The sequence below is a fragment of the Conger conger genome, chromosome 2, assembly GCF_963514075.1.
Source record: "Conger conger chromosome 2, fConCon1.1, whole genome shotgun sequence".
NCBI lineage: Eukaryota > Metazoa > Chordata > Actinopteri > Anguilliformes > Congridae > Conger > Conger conger.
Window position 1 is genome coordinate 6,616,779 of NC_083761.1, and position 20,000 is coordinate 6,636,778.

Consider the following 20,000-nt stretch of genomic DNA (forward strand, 5'->3'; position numbering starts at 1 on the left):
GACCAAGAGAGGTGAAAACAGGAATTTAAGGCTCTGTGAGATCATCCTCCAGCAGACCCCAGTCCAGACCTACAGCAGCCAGCTTTACGAGGAGGTGTAGATCAAGGGTCCGGAGTCCAGCAGGAAGCTCGTTAACACCAGGACCAGGGGGCAGCCTGTAGCCTAGCGGCTAAGGTACATGACTAGGACCCGGAAGGTTGGTGGGTCAAGCCCTGGTGTAGTCGCGATAAGAGCCACACAGCAGTTGGGCCCCTGAGCGAGGCCCTTAACCCTGCATTGCGCCAGGGGGGCTTGTCCCCTGCTTAGTCTTATCAACTGTAAGTTGCTTTGGATAAAAGTGTCAGCTGAATAAGAAATAATTGTAATTCGTTGTATTAGAATCTTTGTTTTTAAAAGGTTGCCGTGTCATGTATTCACAGAGAGGACGGATGTCAGAACTGGGAGTACTTGGATGGTTCAGGGCGTGCAGAAGGGGAGCGTGTCAGCACGGGGGGGGTGGGAGACACGGGGCGCTCTTTAGTAAGGGAAATTAAATGACACGAGTGCGAGGACGGATCGTTTCAACGGCGGCCATGTTGGAGAGCACCGCTCCATTTCCACATGGGGGGGGGGGGAAGAGCACTCAACAGTGTCATTACTCACTTTCCTTAAATGAAAACAAGCCGTCGTTTCAGCACATTTAACACTCGGGGCCACCCCCCCGAGCCGGTTCTTCCCCCATAACTCACACGCCAAGAACCGCGAGGAGAACGGACGAAGAACGCGAGGCGGAGCGCCACGGAGCGGGGAACGCGCGGACCGGAATTCCGGGTGAAAACCGATTCCCGTTAATTCAAGCAATTAAAGTCCGACGAAAAAGGCCAACCGACCAAATTAACTTTAATTACTCGTCGAGCTGAAGGCAGACGACGCTCCCGGTGCACGGGATAAAAGGGGACAACAGGGGGGGGGTCATGTGACCCCAGCCCCCAGCAGGTCCTTCTAGCTGCAGTTCAAACGCACCACAAATCGAATCAGTCCTCACCAGACGTAGAGGAGGGGAATTCAGGACACCTACGCGCCTCCATTTAGATTCCTAATTTAGATCAAAGTCTCTGCTCGTAATGCAGGAGGACTGGTGGAACTGGACAAAGGTCTTCATTTATAGAGCATCTCAGGAGGTCATCCGAGACCAGAATCCGCCCCCCCCCGACCACATCCTAACCATATCTGCGAGTTAATCAGCGAAGCTGACTCCAGATCAGCACGCCGAGAGACTCTAAACAGTCAACTGATGGAAATATTTATCCCCCAACCCAAAACCCAAACGTTTTGTGTATGCACAATTTTTGCTGCCACCAGTTAACCCTGGCTCAATCAGCCAATTAGCCATTTGCACCATGACTAATTCACTCATGAATTAGACCGCAATTAAACGCTACAAGACAAGAACATTCATCAGCTGCTGTTTATATCACGGAATGTGGCTATAAACAACAGACCATGTAAATGATTGGGCTAATTAAATAAGAGCAGAAGTTGGTCTGAAATCCAGAAATAGTTACAGCCCTCCTTGCCCATCACTGCTTTCCAAAACAAAATGAAAGCTTGGGTCTGGAGAAGGAAAACAGCCAGCCAATCAACAAGGAGAAGGAGAAGTGGTGGGGGTAGATTTTTCCATGGAAACGGGCACAAAGGCACAGTGTTATGAAACATCTGGCAGAGAAAATCTGATAAAGACAAAAACTTCAAAGCAGCAGAGTTTAGTTTTTTTTTGAGCACGGCGTTTTAGACGGTGTTAAAAACCACCACTGAGAGGAGATCTCCTGGGAAGGGTGGAGTCAGGCCCAGTGATCCCAGCCAATCAAAGCCCTGGAAAGCTGAGGTCCACACGGTTGGGTCTCAGAGGGCATTTGGTGGCAGAGGGTGCAGCAAGGTCAGGGGTCAATTCCACTGTAATTCACCCAATTTATAAAATTAACAAATTGAATTAACCAAGTCAATTCATTAACTGGTTGGAAAAGCAATCCTCATCTTGGTTTTTTTTTTTTGTTTGTTTTGTTTTTTTTATTTGTGAATTGACCAATCGCAAGAGGAACAGGAAGAAAACACCCAATTGACCCAATTTGAGGGAAACGATTTCCCTAACCTATCATGCTTAAAAGTTCATCTCCTAGAACATTGCCGGCTTGCAGTTGCAGATGAGGCCAAAACCCCAAAAATGGAGCCTCTCGAGCTCAGGTTCTGATGTTATTCCAGGTTTAGCCTCCACTGTTATTCCCAAAAAGAAATTCCAAGAGACTCAAGCAAGCACACGCACACTTGGAAATGTCACGTTGCATTTTCATTCACAAAACCGTTTGTTGTGCACAAGGGTTTCACAGCCAAGGAGAGCTCGTAGGACACATTCCACATGTAATTGCACACGTCAGACAATTATCATTTCTTTCACGACTGACGATAATCCTACTTCGGAATGTCAATACGTGAGCTGTGAATGAAAATCGAGAGTTTTTTTTTTTTGTTTTCTGTGATTCCCGTTCAGAGTTGGGCGGTAGAGCCAGAAGGCAGTGAAAGATTGGCTTCGTTCGGTAACCTGACGTGCCAGCAGAAATCAGCTGTTCTGTGTAAGCTGTCAGGCGGAAAAAGTTAAGAAAGCCTTGGAATAAAGAAAAACAAGAGATACCGTGAGAAAGATGCAAGAAGCAAAATAAAAACAGACATTACCCAGAAGACAAGGGCACTTTTGTGCTCTGAGAACAGCAAGCTTCGATTAATCCTTCACCAAAAAGAATAAACTACCGCTACGAACGTGACGGGTGGCTTGCATTTCCTGCAGGTTGGGAAGAGGTTTTATTATTTCATAAGGCACCGTCAGATCCCTCCAAAAATCACCGCAGTGTCCTGAGCTGACCACAGACACGAATGACCAACCAGATGCTCAACTCCAGCCCTCCGTTTAGTGCTATTCCCGTTTAGTAGTATTCCTGTTCGTAAAAAGTGTTTCTGGAGATATGTTACAGCACATAATGTCCCATTCCACAGTATTACCCCTGGTCACCCCCGTCATCCAGTATTTAGGAAATGCATCCAATCAGAATGTTTTTGCTTCAATACCAGGGATACTGAAGTTAAGAACATGGGAGTTGAGCATCTAGTGCCTCTATACGATCTGTGGCATCACACGGAATGATCCGCCACCACAGACAGGCAACATGCACCCCAGTAAAATACCCAAAACGGATTAGGATAAGAAATTATTAATCTCATCAAGTCATTCTGGATAAAAGCCCAAACGTCACATTAACGCCCAACATCGAGGGGGATCTTAGCGGTCTACACTGCTGTCCGTTTGCCTGCTGTCTAATAACACGCCTTTCAATCAATGAATAAAAGTGTACATTGAATATAAAGGCCATAGTATTCCACTCACGACAGAGCGTGACTGTGCCAGACTCAGGTGCCAGCTTTAAAGCGTCTAATCCCCCACCGCTGAAAATCCTGAAATAATACGTCTCCGTAACTTTGGCACGGCCGAAGGGAGAGAATGGGGGGTTTTCCATAAAATGGGATAATTCTCATAATTCTCCCCCGGGATGACAAATAAGAGGCTAATTACACAGGCAGGCAGGGTTTAAGAGGGTTCGGCGGGGCCGCACAGAAGGCTCAAATACTCAATAAAACCCAGATCTTTTGTCAGCGGTAGTGGCAAGTATCATTTTTAAAAGAAATTGAACTTTAAAAGTTATAATTTACTAAACTCCCAGTTCCTGTGCTGTTTTATGTAAATATTATCTGATGAATGGCTCATGTAAGCACACAGACAGACACAGACATTGCCCTCGGGCTATGAGCGAATGTTGTTTTTAATCCTCAAACTAATAAGAGATGCGGTCTCATCGTGATCTCGGTTCAAACCACAATCACACACAGCTACTCAGTTATAAGCTTTAAATGGGGCTCAGAGGCAAATAATACAACCCTCTCTCTGTCTCTTTCACACACACACAGTCTGTCACTCGTGTGCGCGTGCACACACGCACACACACACACACACACACACACACACACACACACACACACACACTTTCAAGTCTCTCACACTCACCCTCTCCCTCTCTGGCTCACACACCCCTTCGACATCACTCCCCTTTAAAAGAACAGTGCTCATCAGGGTGGGTTAACAGAGTCACCCCCCTTTTCAGCCACACAAACAATCCCGAGGACACATTCCTGACATAATGCTTATAGTTAGTTATGCAGATTATCTATTTTTTTAAAATCACTCCGATTTCCCCTCCTGGTTTCAACACGTACGGAGAATAAGGTAACAATTTGGCAGCAACACTCTGCCTTTCACCTCACCTGCTCACCTGTACCTTCCCCACCCCCCAGAAGAAACACAAAGCACTACCCCCCCCCCTGCTCTTTGATGTCTGGTAAAACAATACAGCCATTTGTGGAGTAAAACAATGGATAAAGGCAGCAGAATTTGTCATCTAGCGTGCAAAGATAAGTACATACCTTAAAGTAAGAAAGAAGAAAAAAAAAAAAAAATGAAAGGAAAAAATTACATTAAATAAAAAATAAAAAACTCTAGCCACCAGAGAAAATAGTATACTTAAGCATAACCAGCTAGAGACAGCAAGTGATATTCAATGGCGATTGCCCAAATGTACATTTCAGCCAATGTAGCTACTTTATTTAACCTTTTATATGCAATGCTAGCCAAATGCTACAAGTTCACAGTCTAGCTACGCAAGACGTCTTGCCAGTTGGCAGCGGAGAGCTTTCTCAGAATACGGCCAACCTACAGACCGCAGATTGTTATTAGAGCAATTATTATGTACCCGTGTCCGCAGGAGAGGAAACTTCGCTGGTGATGGGCCATTTGTGAATAGAGTATGGTCTTATGTACTTATCCCTATGTTTCATAACTTCCCGTATAAACCAAGATGGGTCACAGATCACGCCAGGAGTGCTACAGTACGTTAGCTTCACCATCCAAAGGAAATGGGAACCCATGGCTGGAGAATACACATCGGACCCTTACATAACCTCCATTTTATCCAATTCAGTTTTATTTTGCGTAGCACTTTTTACAAAAGACCACCAGGACAGTTGACAGAGTAACAGAAGGGTAAAAAAACCACGCCTGAACCCCCCGAACACTCAAAACAGTGGTGAGAATAAACTCAACAAATGGAAGAAATCTCTGTACTGCAGCAGAGGATGGGCTCCTCTGCTGGCTAGCACAAGGTGTAAAAAATCTATTCACCGCAATGGGTTGAACAGGTTACAGAACCACCCGAACTCCATCACGGCAGGCATTTTGGTTCTGTTTGTTACCTGGACCTTGGAGACAGAGAAGCACACCTTTACAGAGACCTCTGAGAAAATGTTTTACTGGAGGCGGCCAGAGCAGTAGAACGGCTAGACTGCTGCCACTGTGGTTAGGGAAAGTACTCTTATGTTCTGAATGGAAATCAATATTTTTAAGAGTTGTGGTTTTTGAAGGTTTGGCATTTTGGTTGAAAACGCTTGGCTGCATACGAGTTAAGGATTCGTATTTCAAGATTATTGGGCTGTATTAGAGTTAAGGTTTCGTAGATGGAAGACCTTTGGTTGTGTAAGATTTATGGTTTAGCACTGTGGTGAAAGCGTTTGGCTGTGTTGGTGTTAAAAGATTAGTACCCTGGTTGAAGATTCTCAGCCGTGTTTAGAGCAAAGGTTTAGTACTTTCAGATTCTTGGCTGTATTAAGAGTTATGGTTTAGTAGATGGAAGAAGTTTGGTTGGGTAAGAGTTCAGGTTTAGTATGGCGATGGAAACGTTCGGCTGCATGAAAGATTAGTGCATTGGTGCAAGATTCCTGGCTCTGGTAAGTTAAGGTTTAGTACTTTGAGATTCTTGGCTGTGTTCGTCGAGGTTTAGTACTTTCAGATTCTTGGCTGCGTGTGGACGTGTTGCATCACTATAGCAGCAGGGCACATCTACCCCTTGAGCGGATTCTTATTCCTCGTTAAATCGCGGCACATAAACATTTCCTGTAAGAGCCCGTAAGTAAACCAGGATGTTCTCATGTGTAGCTCCGCCCCCCAACCTACCACGGAGGTTGACCAATGGGAACACAGACTTGAATGACTGCTTCTGGCGAACGTGATAGGCTAGCCTCCCTGTCAATATGGCTGAAGTGACAAGCTAGCACCAGGTTGAGGGAATTAGCACCAGGTTGAGGGAATTAACCCACGGTGCGGTAACGCCAGGCACAAAATCACCAAACTCTGGTTTCATAGGACCGCAAATTTAAAAAACGAAAGCCCCAATCAGCAGACACCAAGAGAACAAGAGAACAGAGACAGGACTACGAACATTTTGGATCTGGAAAAATCAGTACCTGCTGATTGTTTGAGGGGAAAGGGGGTGTACTACTGATTGTTTGAGGGAACGGGGGGCGTACAGGCTGAACTGTTGAGGCAGGAACTCAGTAGGGGTGGCGGCAGGCAGCCAGCGTTTTTATAAAGACATTCCTGGGATATAGAAAACCTGGGGGGGGGTACGGTTGGGTGAGAAGAGGAGGAGGAATTCAGAGCTGGCCGCGTCCCAGGTGGATTACAGAGGGAGTGGAGGTGCGGGCGGGAGCACACCTGGAGGAAGGAGGGGGGGGGGCGGTCCGATTTCGGCTCGTCCACCCAGTGGACACCGAGAAGCCCTGGGCACCCATCCCAGCAGGCCCTGCTCCTATTGTAGAGACATCTCCCAAAAACGAATCCACTGCCAGGCCTTCAGCTTGGAGGTTCTTAAAGCACCAATGGCGAAAACGTCCACAGCCATCTAAAAAAACAACCGCAGCAACGACACCGGCATGTCCAAGTGTCCGACTCTTCAGACAGACTCTTCTTGGGTGTTTTTGAGCCTTTATTTTTTTTTTTTTTTTTTTGTGAAGGCAACATCGTAACAGCCTCCAGAAGAGTGGAAATTTCCAGTTTAACCTGTAACGCATCTCCTACGCGTAAGCCAAACTCAAGTCGCATCGGACTGTTTACAGATCGATCAAAAACTTTCCCGCTCTCAGTAAACAAAAAAAACTTATGTCAACAGCCAACGCGGCGGCTTTCAAAGGAAGCGTTCGTCCCACGACCGTCACACTTTTCAGGTCAAAACCTCTCCCCAGATTGTGTAACCGTGCTAAATGGATACGCTGCCCACGTCGCCAAAATAAGCTACTTCAAACACTTCCCAAACAAACACTGAAGGACAAATACGTGGCAAAAAAAAATAAACAAGAAAAAATAAGCAAAGCAGCAAAGGTTTCTCCTCCGGCTCCGGGGGAGAAGATGGCCGCCCGCCAGGGTTTTGGAGACGCTCGGCTCCGACTGAAATGTGTTCTCCATCGCCGGCCGGTACTCCAAATCCGAAACATTCAGCCCCGTTTAGCAGCGCACGGATCAAGAGCATAAATTCTCCAAACACACGGAGCTGACACACACACACACACACACACACACACAATACATGTCAATAAACCTGCAGGCGAATAGGTTCATACGCACTTGTGATTTACGAAGCGGCGGACATGTTAGTAAATCTGTGAATGCCGTGGATTTGGGACCATCTGCGAGCGAGGGGGGGGGGGGGGCGCAGACCCCCAAATCCGGCCACGGTTTTCCAGAGGAATTTTCGGGAATGACTCCGCCAGAGCTGGAGGAAGCTTCCAGAATCCTCGGGGAGGGGAAAAGGGGGGGGTGACGGTGAAGGCCGTGAACCCCAAAATTCTCCACGGTCTAAGTCGGCCCCCCCCCTTTCTGATTGAGACTGCAGGCCCCTCTGTCTCTTCCTGGACTACCCCCCACCCCGGCACCCCCATCCCCATCCCCATCCCAAAATGCTCCAGCAGGAAACAGATGAGCTCACCAGGGATGGCCTGCAGAGATTCAACCCGAGAGGAACAAGCACTCTCTCTCTGACTTTGATCCTCACTTCCACTGACAGAGAGAGAGAGAGGGGGGGGGGAGGGTTCTTAAGTGAAGAGAGAGAAGGAAAGAGTTGTTCTTAAGAGAAGAGAGAGTGAGAGGGAGAGGGAGAGGGGGTAGAGAGAGAGAGGTGTTCTTACATGGAGAGAGGGATTTAAGAGAGTAGGGGAGACAGGGAGAGAGACAGAAATGGTGAGAAACAGAAAGGGAGAGAGACAGAGACAGAAAGTGAAGAAAGGAAGAGAGAGAGGGAGTGAGACAGAGACAGAGAGGGACAGAGAGACAAAGAGAGGGACAGAGAAACAGAGAGAGGGACAGAGAGACAGAGAGAGGGACAGAGAGACAGAGAGAGAGACAGAGAGAGGGACAGAGAAACAGAGAGAGGGACAGAGACAGATAAAGAGAGAGAGGGAGAGAGAGAGGGAGAGAGGGAGGGAGAGAGGGAGGTGTTCTTAAGTGCAAGGCCAGCAGCAGCTCAGACGCTGAAACGCGGTGACATGTGGCAGATAGCCGGGCCCTGATCCAAAAAAAGAAACAGGAAAAAAAACCAAAAAAAACAAACCCCAGCGGAGGCCTTTGGCGGGAGTCTGCGCTCTGAGACATTATCGCGGGGCACGGCGCATACCGCGGCGGCGTGGGGTCGCTCAACCTGAGCCGCCAAAACGGCGGGGAACACCGGCGTCTGAGCAACCGCCAGCGGCTGCCAGGCAACGGATGCCAGGCAGGGGGAGAGGAGGGCATGGGGGCGGGGGGGGGGGGGAAGGAGGGCATAGGCGGGGGGCGGGGAGGAGAGGAGGGCATGGGCGGGGGGCAGGGGGGGGGTGTTTGGATTTTTAAGCGCAGATGAAGGCGGCAGAGGAAGCGGGATGTTGTTCAAACGGCTCCCCGAGGCGAAACTAGTTGCGGAAAGTTTTAGCCGTGCGACGATCAGCCTTAAAATTTCGGTTGCTCAAAAGCGAGATATCCGAGCATTACTCAGCCAGATTCAAGTAATGAACAATATAATTTGTTACTAAGCTGACAATTTTATCCAAAGCAATTTACAGACGAAGCAGGGGACTATCCACCCTGGCATAATGCGGGGTTAAGGGCCTAGGTCAAAGGGCCAACAGCTACACCACGAAACACTAACCTTCTGGGACCCAGTCATGTACCTTAGCCACTAGGCTCCAGGCTGCTGCCTGTATTTTGCATTCTGTAAAGTCTTATGTAAGTATTCTGTAAAATCGTTAGGTTGCGATACTATTAGGAGGAAAAAAAAGTTGCTTGGGAGGGGATCTGAATGCAGGAATGTAGGAACAAAGTTGCCGACATCAGTGAAAAGGGACAACTCCAGCACCGTGTTCGCCAGAGCAAGGCCACACACAGACATCTGCACCTTCCCTGGTATCACAACCACAGAAATAACTTTCTTTTTTTTTTTTCTCTCCGTTTACACTTCCCAGAAGACTGGAACCCATCTTCTTCACCAGAACCGCCACAGGTCATGACCTTGACCTTCGACCCTGACCTTCAGGTTTACAGCACACGTTTCCTGCCATCGCACTCCAGGGTAAACACAGAAGGAGAGGGAGAACACCTGGCCAACTCTACGTCCAAATGTGCCCCGGCCACTCAGGGGTTAATATCTGCACTCCCGTCTCACATTGGACAGAGCTGTTGTATTGCGGCTATATTTTTTAAAAAAGTCACTGGTTTCAATTTTATGAAATTGAAGCACAGTGAGCTCCTTAATGCAGGAATGAACTGGGTTTAGCTCCGCGACCATGAAAAGGGTTTCTGGGGCTGGAAAATGTTGATCCAATTCAGAGGGAGAGAGAGAGAGAGAGAGAGCCAGTTCTTAAGTACAAATACAGAGAGGGAGGGAGAGAGTGTGGGGGGGGGGGGAGAGAGAGAGAGGAAGGGGGGGGGGGGAACACAAGTCAGCCTTGTTCCACTGCTAAAAATGTTAATCTGCTCAAAGGAAGGTCTTAAAAAGAATGATTTGTATTTTATTTTATTTTATTTTTTTAAAAAGATGAGCTCAAATCAGAAAAGGCTGGAGGCGGAGGAGGACCTCAAAGGTCTCCTTTCACGTGTAACTAAAGACATATGTGCACTGCAGACGTCACAGGGGGTGAAAACACGACGGAGAGAGAAGTTAGCAGCGTCGAGCGCTTCGTCAGAAGCGGCCCTGAAAACCCACACAAGCCCGGCGCGAGAGCCAGGCTTCCGGTCAAACGGAAAAAGTTATCCACAGGAACCGCGACAGAAAGTCAGAGCGAGATAAGAGCCAGGTGTTAAGCGGAGTTCTTTGAATTCCGAGCTCGGTCAAGCTCTGACCGCTCAACCCTTCCAGGTGATAAGAGTTTGCCCTCTACACAATGACTTCACTCAAAAACAGACGGCACTTTCTTTCTTTTTTTACCATGGTACGTGTACCAAAAACCACTGTTCATCCATGTGATCTGCACTATGCTAAATACCTGGTGTGTGCGTGTCCGTGTGTGTGTGTGCCTGTGTGGGTGTGTGTGTGTGTGTGTGTGCAATTAGTTATTTTATAAAAATACAGTACACACACAAATAATTCTGTTCATATCAAGCGCTGCCAGGCAGGTCAGTGGCCTACCTACCTACAGTCACGACTGTGGTCATAATTCATAATTGCTCGTTTGTGCACAGCAAATCTTACATTTTTACTGACTTTTACTTCAAGCGGGAGATATCAAGAGGGTGGCGACAGGAGATATAAATGTGTGTGTGTGTGCGTGTGCATGTGCATGTGAGCATGCGTGCATACAGTATGCAAGTATGTGCAAGTACGTGCATGAATGTGTGTGTGTATGTATATGTATAGATCTGTGCGTATGCACATGTACGTGCATGCATCCATGTGCGTGTGCGTGCGTATGTATGTATGTATGCATGTGCGTGTATGTGTGCATGTGTATGTGTGTACATATGCGTGTGTGTGAGCCGTTAGGGAATCACTGTCTAGCACGGAGGAGACAACCAATTACACCGCAGAATACAGCCCCGGAACACAGCGAGAATGTTCCACATTACCAAGCAGAGCTTAGAGCTACAACAGGAGGACTTTTGTTGCAAACTTTTGCATCTGCAATATGGTTCTGATGAAAAAATTACCTGCAGATATCCAGAGTGTTTCCTGCATGCCACAGGAAGTGGAAAACATTCCCGGTCCCGTTAACAACGTGCGTAATACAAACAACCGCATACAGCCACGTATGAACCTCATCTGAGGCCGATTATCATCACGTTCTTTAATGCGTGTAGGAATAAATACCAGATCGGTATCAAACATCTGACCATTAAATAGCAGCAAATCTGCACACCAGGGATGCTCAGTCTTTCCCAGAGAGGGCCTGTGGGTGCAGGCTTTCGTTCCATCCGGGCAGTTACACACACCTGATTCTACTGACCAACCACGAGAGTCTTTGCTAAGGACCTTGATTGCTTGGTTGGAACATAAGCCTGGCCCCACAGCGTCCCTTTCTGGGTAATATTGAGTGTCCCTGCATTAGACTAAGAAACCAAAATGATGAAAACTATTAGAAGATTCTCAGGAATTCCATTTACCTTAAACAGAGGAAAGAAGAACAATACATATTTAGATCTCTGTCTAATATTCATGTTGAATTTATTCAAGAGGGAAGCTCATGGGTAACTCCAACTACATGAAAATTGTGTGTGTGCGTGTGTGCGTGTGTGCGTTTGAACTGCAATTCAGTGTAAAAATCCACAGAAAATAGTCATATCCAAACAGGACGCATGCCTAATACAGCGTCTCACACACAGACACACAGACACACAGACACACAGACACACAGACACACAGACACACAGACACACACACACACACACACACACACACACACACACACCTAATTTACAGCGTCTGATCAGAGAGGGCAGCTGCGTAAATGTTTAAGTCTGGAATCTGTTCAGGAACACACTGAGGAGTAACACACCATCCATGCAGACTCCAGTCCATCATCCCCACATAAACCAGTGGCACTCAGGAGTCACACCCTCCCAGGGGTTTTACATATACTCTGATTTACTGAAATGCCTAATTCATTCATGTTTAAACAACTGCCTAAGACACGGTGCGTGCCATCATAACACATTCAACGCAGCACGAAGCCTACAATAAAAGACGAACCGTCTGAAATCTAAATATGGGCTAGTTTAGAATATAGCAATAAAACAATAAATCAGCCAAGCTGCTCTTAACAGTGTTTCTCCTACTGCACATAATCATGCCATGGTCAAATAACTCATTTGAAAGACTTTAATACATTCATTTTGTTATTTAGCTGATGTTTTTATCCAAAGAGATAATTGATTAGACTAAGCAGGGTACAATCCCCCCCCCTGGAGCAATGCAGGGTTCAGGGCCTTGATCAAGGGCCCATCGGCTCTTATCATGGCTAAACCGGAGTTTAAACCTCCAGCCTTCTGGGTCCCAGTCATGTACCTCAGCCACTAGGCTACAGGCCGCCCATTACATGCATCTTGGTTTGTAAAGTTTCCCTGCATCTTCGCAAATTACGCAGTTAGTTATTAGTGGCAGGAAGCTGAACAATGTTGAACATCAAAGTGCACAGAGCTCAGCTTTTACTGGTGAATAACAAAGAAAAACCTTACGCATTCTCCAAGACACTGAATAAATATTTATACATTCCTCCTAAAAAAAAAAAAAAAAAAGTGACAAGAGGTTTTCCTCATCATCAACTTTATAGAATTTCTTTTTTTTTTTTTTAATAAAAACAAATCTGTTTACACAAAACATCGGACTAAAAAGAAGAAAAGCAGACAAGGGGCTGATTGCCTGTGAAAAGGTCCCGCTATGAATAATTCAACCCTGCGTTTGAATAAACAGCTGCAGCCAGGCCAGCACTGTAACACGCACAGGCAAAGACTAATGTATTCACTGTACGGGAGCTGGAGTCTGAGCCTGACCTGGTTACACCAACGAGGCCATTTCCAATTAAGACTGAAATTCGCCCCCCCCGTGTTTTATAGATACCTGGGAACATCCATCCTATTCTTCTCCCTGGTTTATTGTTGATATTGATGTTTCCTTGGGACCGGTGATGATTAGCATCACAAAGGAAGAGACCTACAACACCCCCTCCTCTCTCTCTCTCTCTCTCTTTCTCCCATCCCTCCGAAAGTTCTAAGCCACACAAGGTCACAAGTATCTGCGAGTTGTAATTGGCCTTGGACTTTATCTTTCTAGTCTCCTTGTAAATGGGCCCCAATTTCCCACATTGACCCCCCACCCCCCAAACCCCCCCACTCTTCCCCCCAATTCATCCAAAGTATTCCAGAGACACAAGCAGCCATGGAGTCGCCCCCCACTACCACCCCACTTCACACAAAAAACACCCCCCACCCCTAAACACACACAGACAGGGAAAAGAGCTGTTAATCTCTCAGGCAAAAAAAAAACGACCAAACAGAGGCCCCCTTTATTTTCACCAACTACTGCCACTATCCTCGATTTTCATTCGCGATTTCTTCCACGACAGTCTCCCTCTCTTTCAAGACAGCCTCGATGTCCATCTTGACACTAACAGAGACTTAGACCCCCCCCGAGATATTTTCAATTTAAACGGAGACAGGGGGGGATGCATCATGGCAGGCCGATAGAAGGAATCCAAAGCAACGGTCAGAGCGGAAGCTTCCGGGAGCTTGGCACGGTTGAGATGACTACACTACTCTCTGCTTCAATGCCCACCCCACCCCCACTGCGAAGTCTGACTATGGCTGGAATTCAAGAGAGTTCAGTGGGACCATCATAGAGTTCAGGGACCGGGGCCCGGCGGAACTTTTTAAGTCCTAATGTCAACATGTCCGTTAGGCGACTGCGCGCTTGCGACACAATTATCACGGCAGCCAACCGTACGAGTGTCTGGAGTGTGGACAAAAAAAAGCTACTTGGTAACTTTCGCTAATATAGTGATACACGTTGGGCCACTTGGTAACTTTCACTGAAAAGCAGCAGGCGGATGGTTCTTTACACAAGGTTTTCACACAAACGAATATGTGGTATGAAGCCCGTCTCCGTGAGAATGTCCAGGCTTAATGTCGATTGCACTCATTTGCCCTAGTACAGTTAAGCGCAACGTGCGTCTTAACTTCAACGTGCGAATTGGTATGCAAGACGACTACTGTGGGCTACTACTGGACGCTAGATCCCACAGGAAACAATAGGTAGCTACTATCGAATGAATGAGGTTCAGGCTACCTGGATATTAAAACCAGTCTTAAATCCAGGGCGAATAAAGGAATTGTATGTACTGTTGCCTGAATCCAGTGTCGAGACCAATTACTGTCAATCAGTGCATGTTTATCTTAATCGTTTTCTCTATTTTATTCCAACTAGCAGTTAGTTAAAGCAAGCTGCTTTGGTTGGACTACTAGGCTACAAAAATGTAGGCTATTAAAAAATAATTTCTGAAAATAGGTCACTTTACATATAAATAATATAACTATATTTGGCCAATGATATAGTGTCATACCGCCTGAGCCAATGACAGATATACATTTTTATAGAGGTTTAGTGCAAATAGATTGTCGATAAAATTGCCATAAAACTACAGCCATCTGGCTTTTATAAGAGCCAGAAACCAAGAAACAATGCAACCGTTCCAATGTGCGACGTTATGGGGCTATCATAGCTATAAATCTTGGCTATAATTTCCCTCACAATGACTCATTCCAGTCTCGGAACAGTCTTCGTTTGAAGTGCACAGAACAAGCTTGCGCCAGGATCACAGTGACTAGCTAATTAGCTATGTGGGAATAGCTAGCCTACTCCAATGCCGACGCGCAAGTCGTGTTTTGAAAAGCAAAAGCACGGACCGTGAAAGTTGTTTGTTTGTTATAAAAGAAACCGGCAAACTAGCTGGGTCTTACCTTTCGCCAAGAGAATGCCAACCGCGAGAACAGCAACTGCCCTACTAGGCAACAGTCCCCGTCGCCGAGTGTTGTTTGGGGCCGTGGATTGCATGTAGATCTCCCGCCGCTGTCCACGTTCTTCCGACGATAGCTCCATGATGATAGTGGCAAAACTACTTCAGAGCAAGTCCTTAAGCAGCGAGATATAAGACGGGGGAGAATGAAAGGGTAAAGACAAAGCTATGCGCGTTTCGTTCGAAGAATCGGAACAAACCAGGAATCCCACACCGTTTTCACGGACGAGTCCTGAACCAATGAAATAAACGACGGACAAAATAAAAACAGACTTTAAAGCAATATGCCTGCGATTGATCGTCGGATGTTTGGATTCGTTGGTCGATGCATTCTATTCCGCGCCTAATTCATTTTTGCACTAACTTTACTTTGAAATTAGTGATGCTGGCGATCGCACAACCATTCCCAATCCAGTCCCACTCTCTCCGCTGTGAAAGCCGTATCTCAAAATACTCCGACTACGACTCTGGTACACGGACTTGCCTATCGCACAAGTTTCATTCTCCCCTTCTCCCTCTCTCTTGGATTGGACACGCTTCCGGTTTGCCGGAGTCACCGGAGAAAGGATCAGTGGTGCTACCTGCTGGCGATGATTGAAGTGCGATTGAAAATTAGACCCCCAGAACAACAACCTTAACAGCTACATTATTTCTGGATATTCCACGCATTAACCGCTGTGTTTGTTTCACGTTTGATCTGATTCAAAATAGCCCACTAAATAGAAACCGTGGAGACACTGTATTGACTGGAAAACGCCGTTTGATTTATGAGATGCAACACTTTGACTTGGAATCGCCTGCAACACACTCACGACATTAGAAGTTGCGTGCACGGTTTTGTTAAGCCTCAATATAACCGTTTGTATCTGACAAGGGACTTTGCACACGGCTAAATCGTTGCGTGAATTATTGCATTATTGCTGGTTGCTGTTCAAAGCCCTTGTGGGCGAGCGCGTTCATCTGAAGCCTAACCTGCGTATGAACAGTTTAGACGGAATAAATTATGCTTATAAATCAATTAAGTAAGACTACAATAACCGCTGATGGATGATACACGCTCAGCGCATGGCAAAGCAGAATCCGCGTAGGCGCACAAGGAGATAAGGAATCAACGTGGTTTGCATCGTATCTCAGTGAATTGTGATTCGTCGTAGGCTAGCTTAACAACTAAATATTTGAAACAATTTATTACTTATTTATTAATAGAGATCTGATTGACTGATATCAAACCATAGGAAGTATTTGGTTGCAGTTTTTGCTGCTGGTGAAACCAGTTTTTTAAGTTTTATATATATATATATATATATATATATATATATATATATATATATATATATATATATATTTATATATTATGTTATATAAAAATCTGAAACCGTTCAGTGTGACAAATATGCAATAATAGAGGAAATCAGGAAGGGGCAAATACTTTTTCACAGTACTGAGAGGCTTAGCCTGCATAATAATTCTCAATGCACACATTATCTGTATATAGGCTAATCCTCTGACGCAATTAACTGCTGTTACGAGTTTACCAATATAAACAAGTCCTGGAACTGTATGAAACTGTGTATTATAATCGATTTTGATGAGTAATAAATTGAGTAATTGATACACCAATAAAAGTTGCGTTCGATACACGCATTGCGGTGAGCAGCTGGCCAAGGTCCTAACTGACATTTTCAAACCGTAACTGGCGCAGGCGGTTGTCCCCACGTGCCCTAAGACGGCGAACATCCTGTCGGTGCCGAAGCAATCTGCTGCGGCCAGCCTGAATGGCTTTCGTCCTGTTGCGCTCATTTCCATCATCATGAAGTGATTTTGAGAGTCTGGTCCTGGCGCACTTCAAAGCCACACACACAAATACACACACACACACACACACACACACACACACTATGCCTAACAGAGGTCAACAGAGGACGCCATTTCTCATTTCTACAGCTCTACAATCCACCCTGACCGACCTGGACAGAAAACAACAACCATGTGAGGGGACGCTGAACTTCAGGTGAAATAGAAGGTCAACTTCTATGACGGTCGCCAGACTCGGTGACCTTGGCCTCAGCGCCTCTCTCTGTAACTAGGCCCGGGAGTTCCCGACCAACACAGCTCAGTCCGTTGGGTTAGACCTCCCACTCCTCCTCCACCCTGGCCCTGAACAGGGCTCCATGCTGCGCACTCACCTGACTCCCCTCTTCACCCAGGACTGTGTGCCTCTGCATGGATCCACCACCATCATTAAGTCTGCCAACAACGCCGCAGGGTAGGGCATTAACGGCCCCCCCCCATGAACACAGACTTCCAGCATGATCCCATTTCACCTCCGTATACTAGATGACTTTTACATTGCTTTTTTCACATATTCAACCCGTTTGTACATATGTATTAATTTATACTGATATTATATTTATATTCAGTCTTTTTCATTCACTCATTTATTTTTTGTCAGTAGCAACACTGCCTTTCGCTGCCCAATGACAACTGAATTTAATTTAATGAACTGCCAACAGAGGGCGCTGTTGAAAGGCGAACCACATTCGATTTAGGGCACAGGCCAATTGCAATGCCAGACAAGAGTGAATATTCAATATCCTGAATAACATTAAGATTTAAAGGACAATGTAAATAATACAAACATACTGATTGTGGACAAACTTTTATAATTCAATTGTCAATTGTGATTTTTACTGAGTCATATTCGTGTAGCCTTGGTAACACATTTGACTAACACGTTACATTTTGTTTCAGACATTGAATATTCCCATTTACCCTGGATAATGCGACTGATTTTTGATGTAACTTGAATGCTGAACTTATTTTATTTATTTCTTGCTGGCACACTTCAAGAAAACCCTCAGAAGACCGACAGTCTCTGCGGCGTGTTACTCAGTTAGCTGGATTTCTTTTTACTTCAGTCCATGTTCCAGATTTGGGAGGCTTCTGGGTTAAGCAGTTTTGCAGTTCTCCAGCCAACTCAGTAATCCTGCTTTGGGTTACAGGTCCCAGGTCTTGTTTGTCCATGTAATTGGGATATACGGTGTGAATGGTACATTAACACAGATTAAGTCTCTTTGGGGAAAAAATTACTTGAGTTCTATAAATTCTATAAATTATACAAAGTTAAGTGTGTGTGTGGGGGGGGGGGGGGGGTGGAATAAAACACTGGGCAAATGAGAATATACTGACTGCAACTTTTTTATTGAACACAAACAGCTGGCATAGGAGCCAGTTTTAAGAAAGTACAGGCTTTAAGAAACGGCATGCGATTGGCGAGGAGAGACGCTACCGGAATGTGGCTCAAGAGGAAACGCGGTAAAGCCGGTTCACCCGGAACGCGCGTGACCATCCAATAACGAGGCTTCAACATTATAATAACTGGCCCGAGTTTTTACAAAGAGCCGTCAAAATCACGGACTTCTTTAAACCAATCGAAAGGCGCCGCTTGGCCACCCGCAACACACAATTGACTGGTTCCAATCAGTGAGTGACTGATAACAGCTCCACCAATTTCCGTTGTCATGACGCCTCATCTGTCCAGCAGTCGTAACGACCGCAGACGCCGCAGAGGGGCAGAGAGTAATCTAAGCGACCGTTTTAAAACTACACCCCACAAAACAGGATCCCCACAGCCCAAAGCACACATAAGTGTGCTGGATACAGACATTTAATACGAGCAATAGCCACACTGGAAAGCAACAGATATGTATGTAGGCCTAAAGCCTAAAGATTAAGACAACTGTAAAATTGTCAGTCCGAGCAGGCGTCTGATCAAAGAAACGGAAATCCCCCAAACACTTTTTCTCCTGTGAAAATGATTGTCGTTTGCGTTTTGCAGAAGGTAGCCTATGTGTGGAAATGAAATCGCTGTCCACCAGTGTATATTTGCAAGACATCTTCGTAACGGTTGAGGTTAATGTAGTTATAATACTGTTGTGTCGGATGTGTTGTTAAAACATGTAAAAAATACACAAAATATATGCACTCGAGAAGCGTAGGTATACAGTTTTCAGTCAAGTTCCTGAGCTAAAAGAACAGCAGTGACCTTCAGACGGCCTTTCTTTCCAAACGGGAAATTTGAGTATTAGGCAACGGCCGAAGCAGTTGTACTTGGCGATAATCAAAACATTCAATTTCCAAAAACTCTGAGCAGTAACAAAGGATAATCCTGAATCTGAAAAGCCATTATGACACTTAATCGTTTACATTATACATGCATATACTTACATAAATTGAATTAAAAATTATTAACGTTACCAAATTTCCTTGGCTACAAATACTCTGTTTAAAATGCATTCATTTACCATAGATGTCAAAATTCACATTATCTACTGTGGTAAAATTAAATTAAAAAACAGCTGGTACATTGAATTTGTTCCTTCAACTGACACAGACATCATAAATGTCATTTTCTGTAAGTCCCCAAAACATATTCAAAGGACTTAATCCCACGACGTTAAAATTATAACCTGCACAGCAACAACAGCTGTGAAACACAACCTGACAGAATAACTCAAGAGAAATTTCCCTAAATATAAAAAGTGGGCAAAAAAAAAAAAAAAAACTTAATCCATGGAGATAAGCAAAATGGTTCTTCCCAAAAGCACTTGGGAACAAATCTGGAAAAGCGGAAAGTGACAGGAGTGCGGGGGAGTGCTTTATCCCACTTCTGCCAAAACAATAAAATAAAAAGTGAGGTGTACCCTGAACAGGAATAACAGTTACATCTGGAACGCACACACAATATTAACTTATTGCCAACATATTATCCCCGTCTGAACGACTGAAGATATGTTTATGAGAAGAACAGCCCTGATGGTATTTCATGAGGTATTGTATCGTTTTTGTATTCAGTGAATCTCTTAAGAGGTGCCAGTGTTTGGGATGGTACAATCAAAGCACACAGTTAATGTCTCAGCACAAGGTCTCAGCACAAGAGAGAAATCACCACCTGCAGTTCAAAACTCAAATCAACTTCAAAATCACAAATTTCTTCTGTTGAAGAACCTGAGGCCTGAACTCAGTATCACTAATTATTTATGACTTAATTTGTTCTTCATAATTGT

At 45.4% G+C, this 20,000-nt stretch overlaps 2 protein-coding genes across 2 annotated transcripts in view; both read right to left on the minus strand.

The window, feature by feature from the left end:
• The window catches only part of ptk7b (protein tyrosine kinase 7b), a 115,014-nt gene extending 99,571 nt beyond the window's left edge, over positions 1 to 15,443 (minus strand). The window contains exon 1 of the mRNA XM_061231516.1: positions 14,879 to 15,443. Within this exon, the coding sequence (XP_061087500.1) occupies positions 14,879 to 15,017 (139 nt within the window). The 5' untranslated portion in view covers positions 15,018 to 15,443. The remainder of the gene's footprint in view (positions 1 to 14,878) is intronic.
• A 2,671-nt stretch (positions 15,444 to 18,114) lies between these two features.
• soul4 (heme-binding protein soul4) overlaps positions 18,115 to 20,000 on the minus strand; it is a 10,696-nt gene continuing 8,810 nt past the window's right edge. The window contains exon 6 of the mRNA XM_061231730.1: positions 18,115 to 20,000. This exon is cut by the window's right edge and continues 1,212 nt beyond it. The gene's annotated coding sequence lies outside the window, so the exon portion shown is untranslated.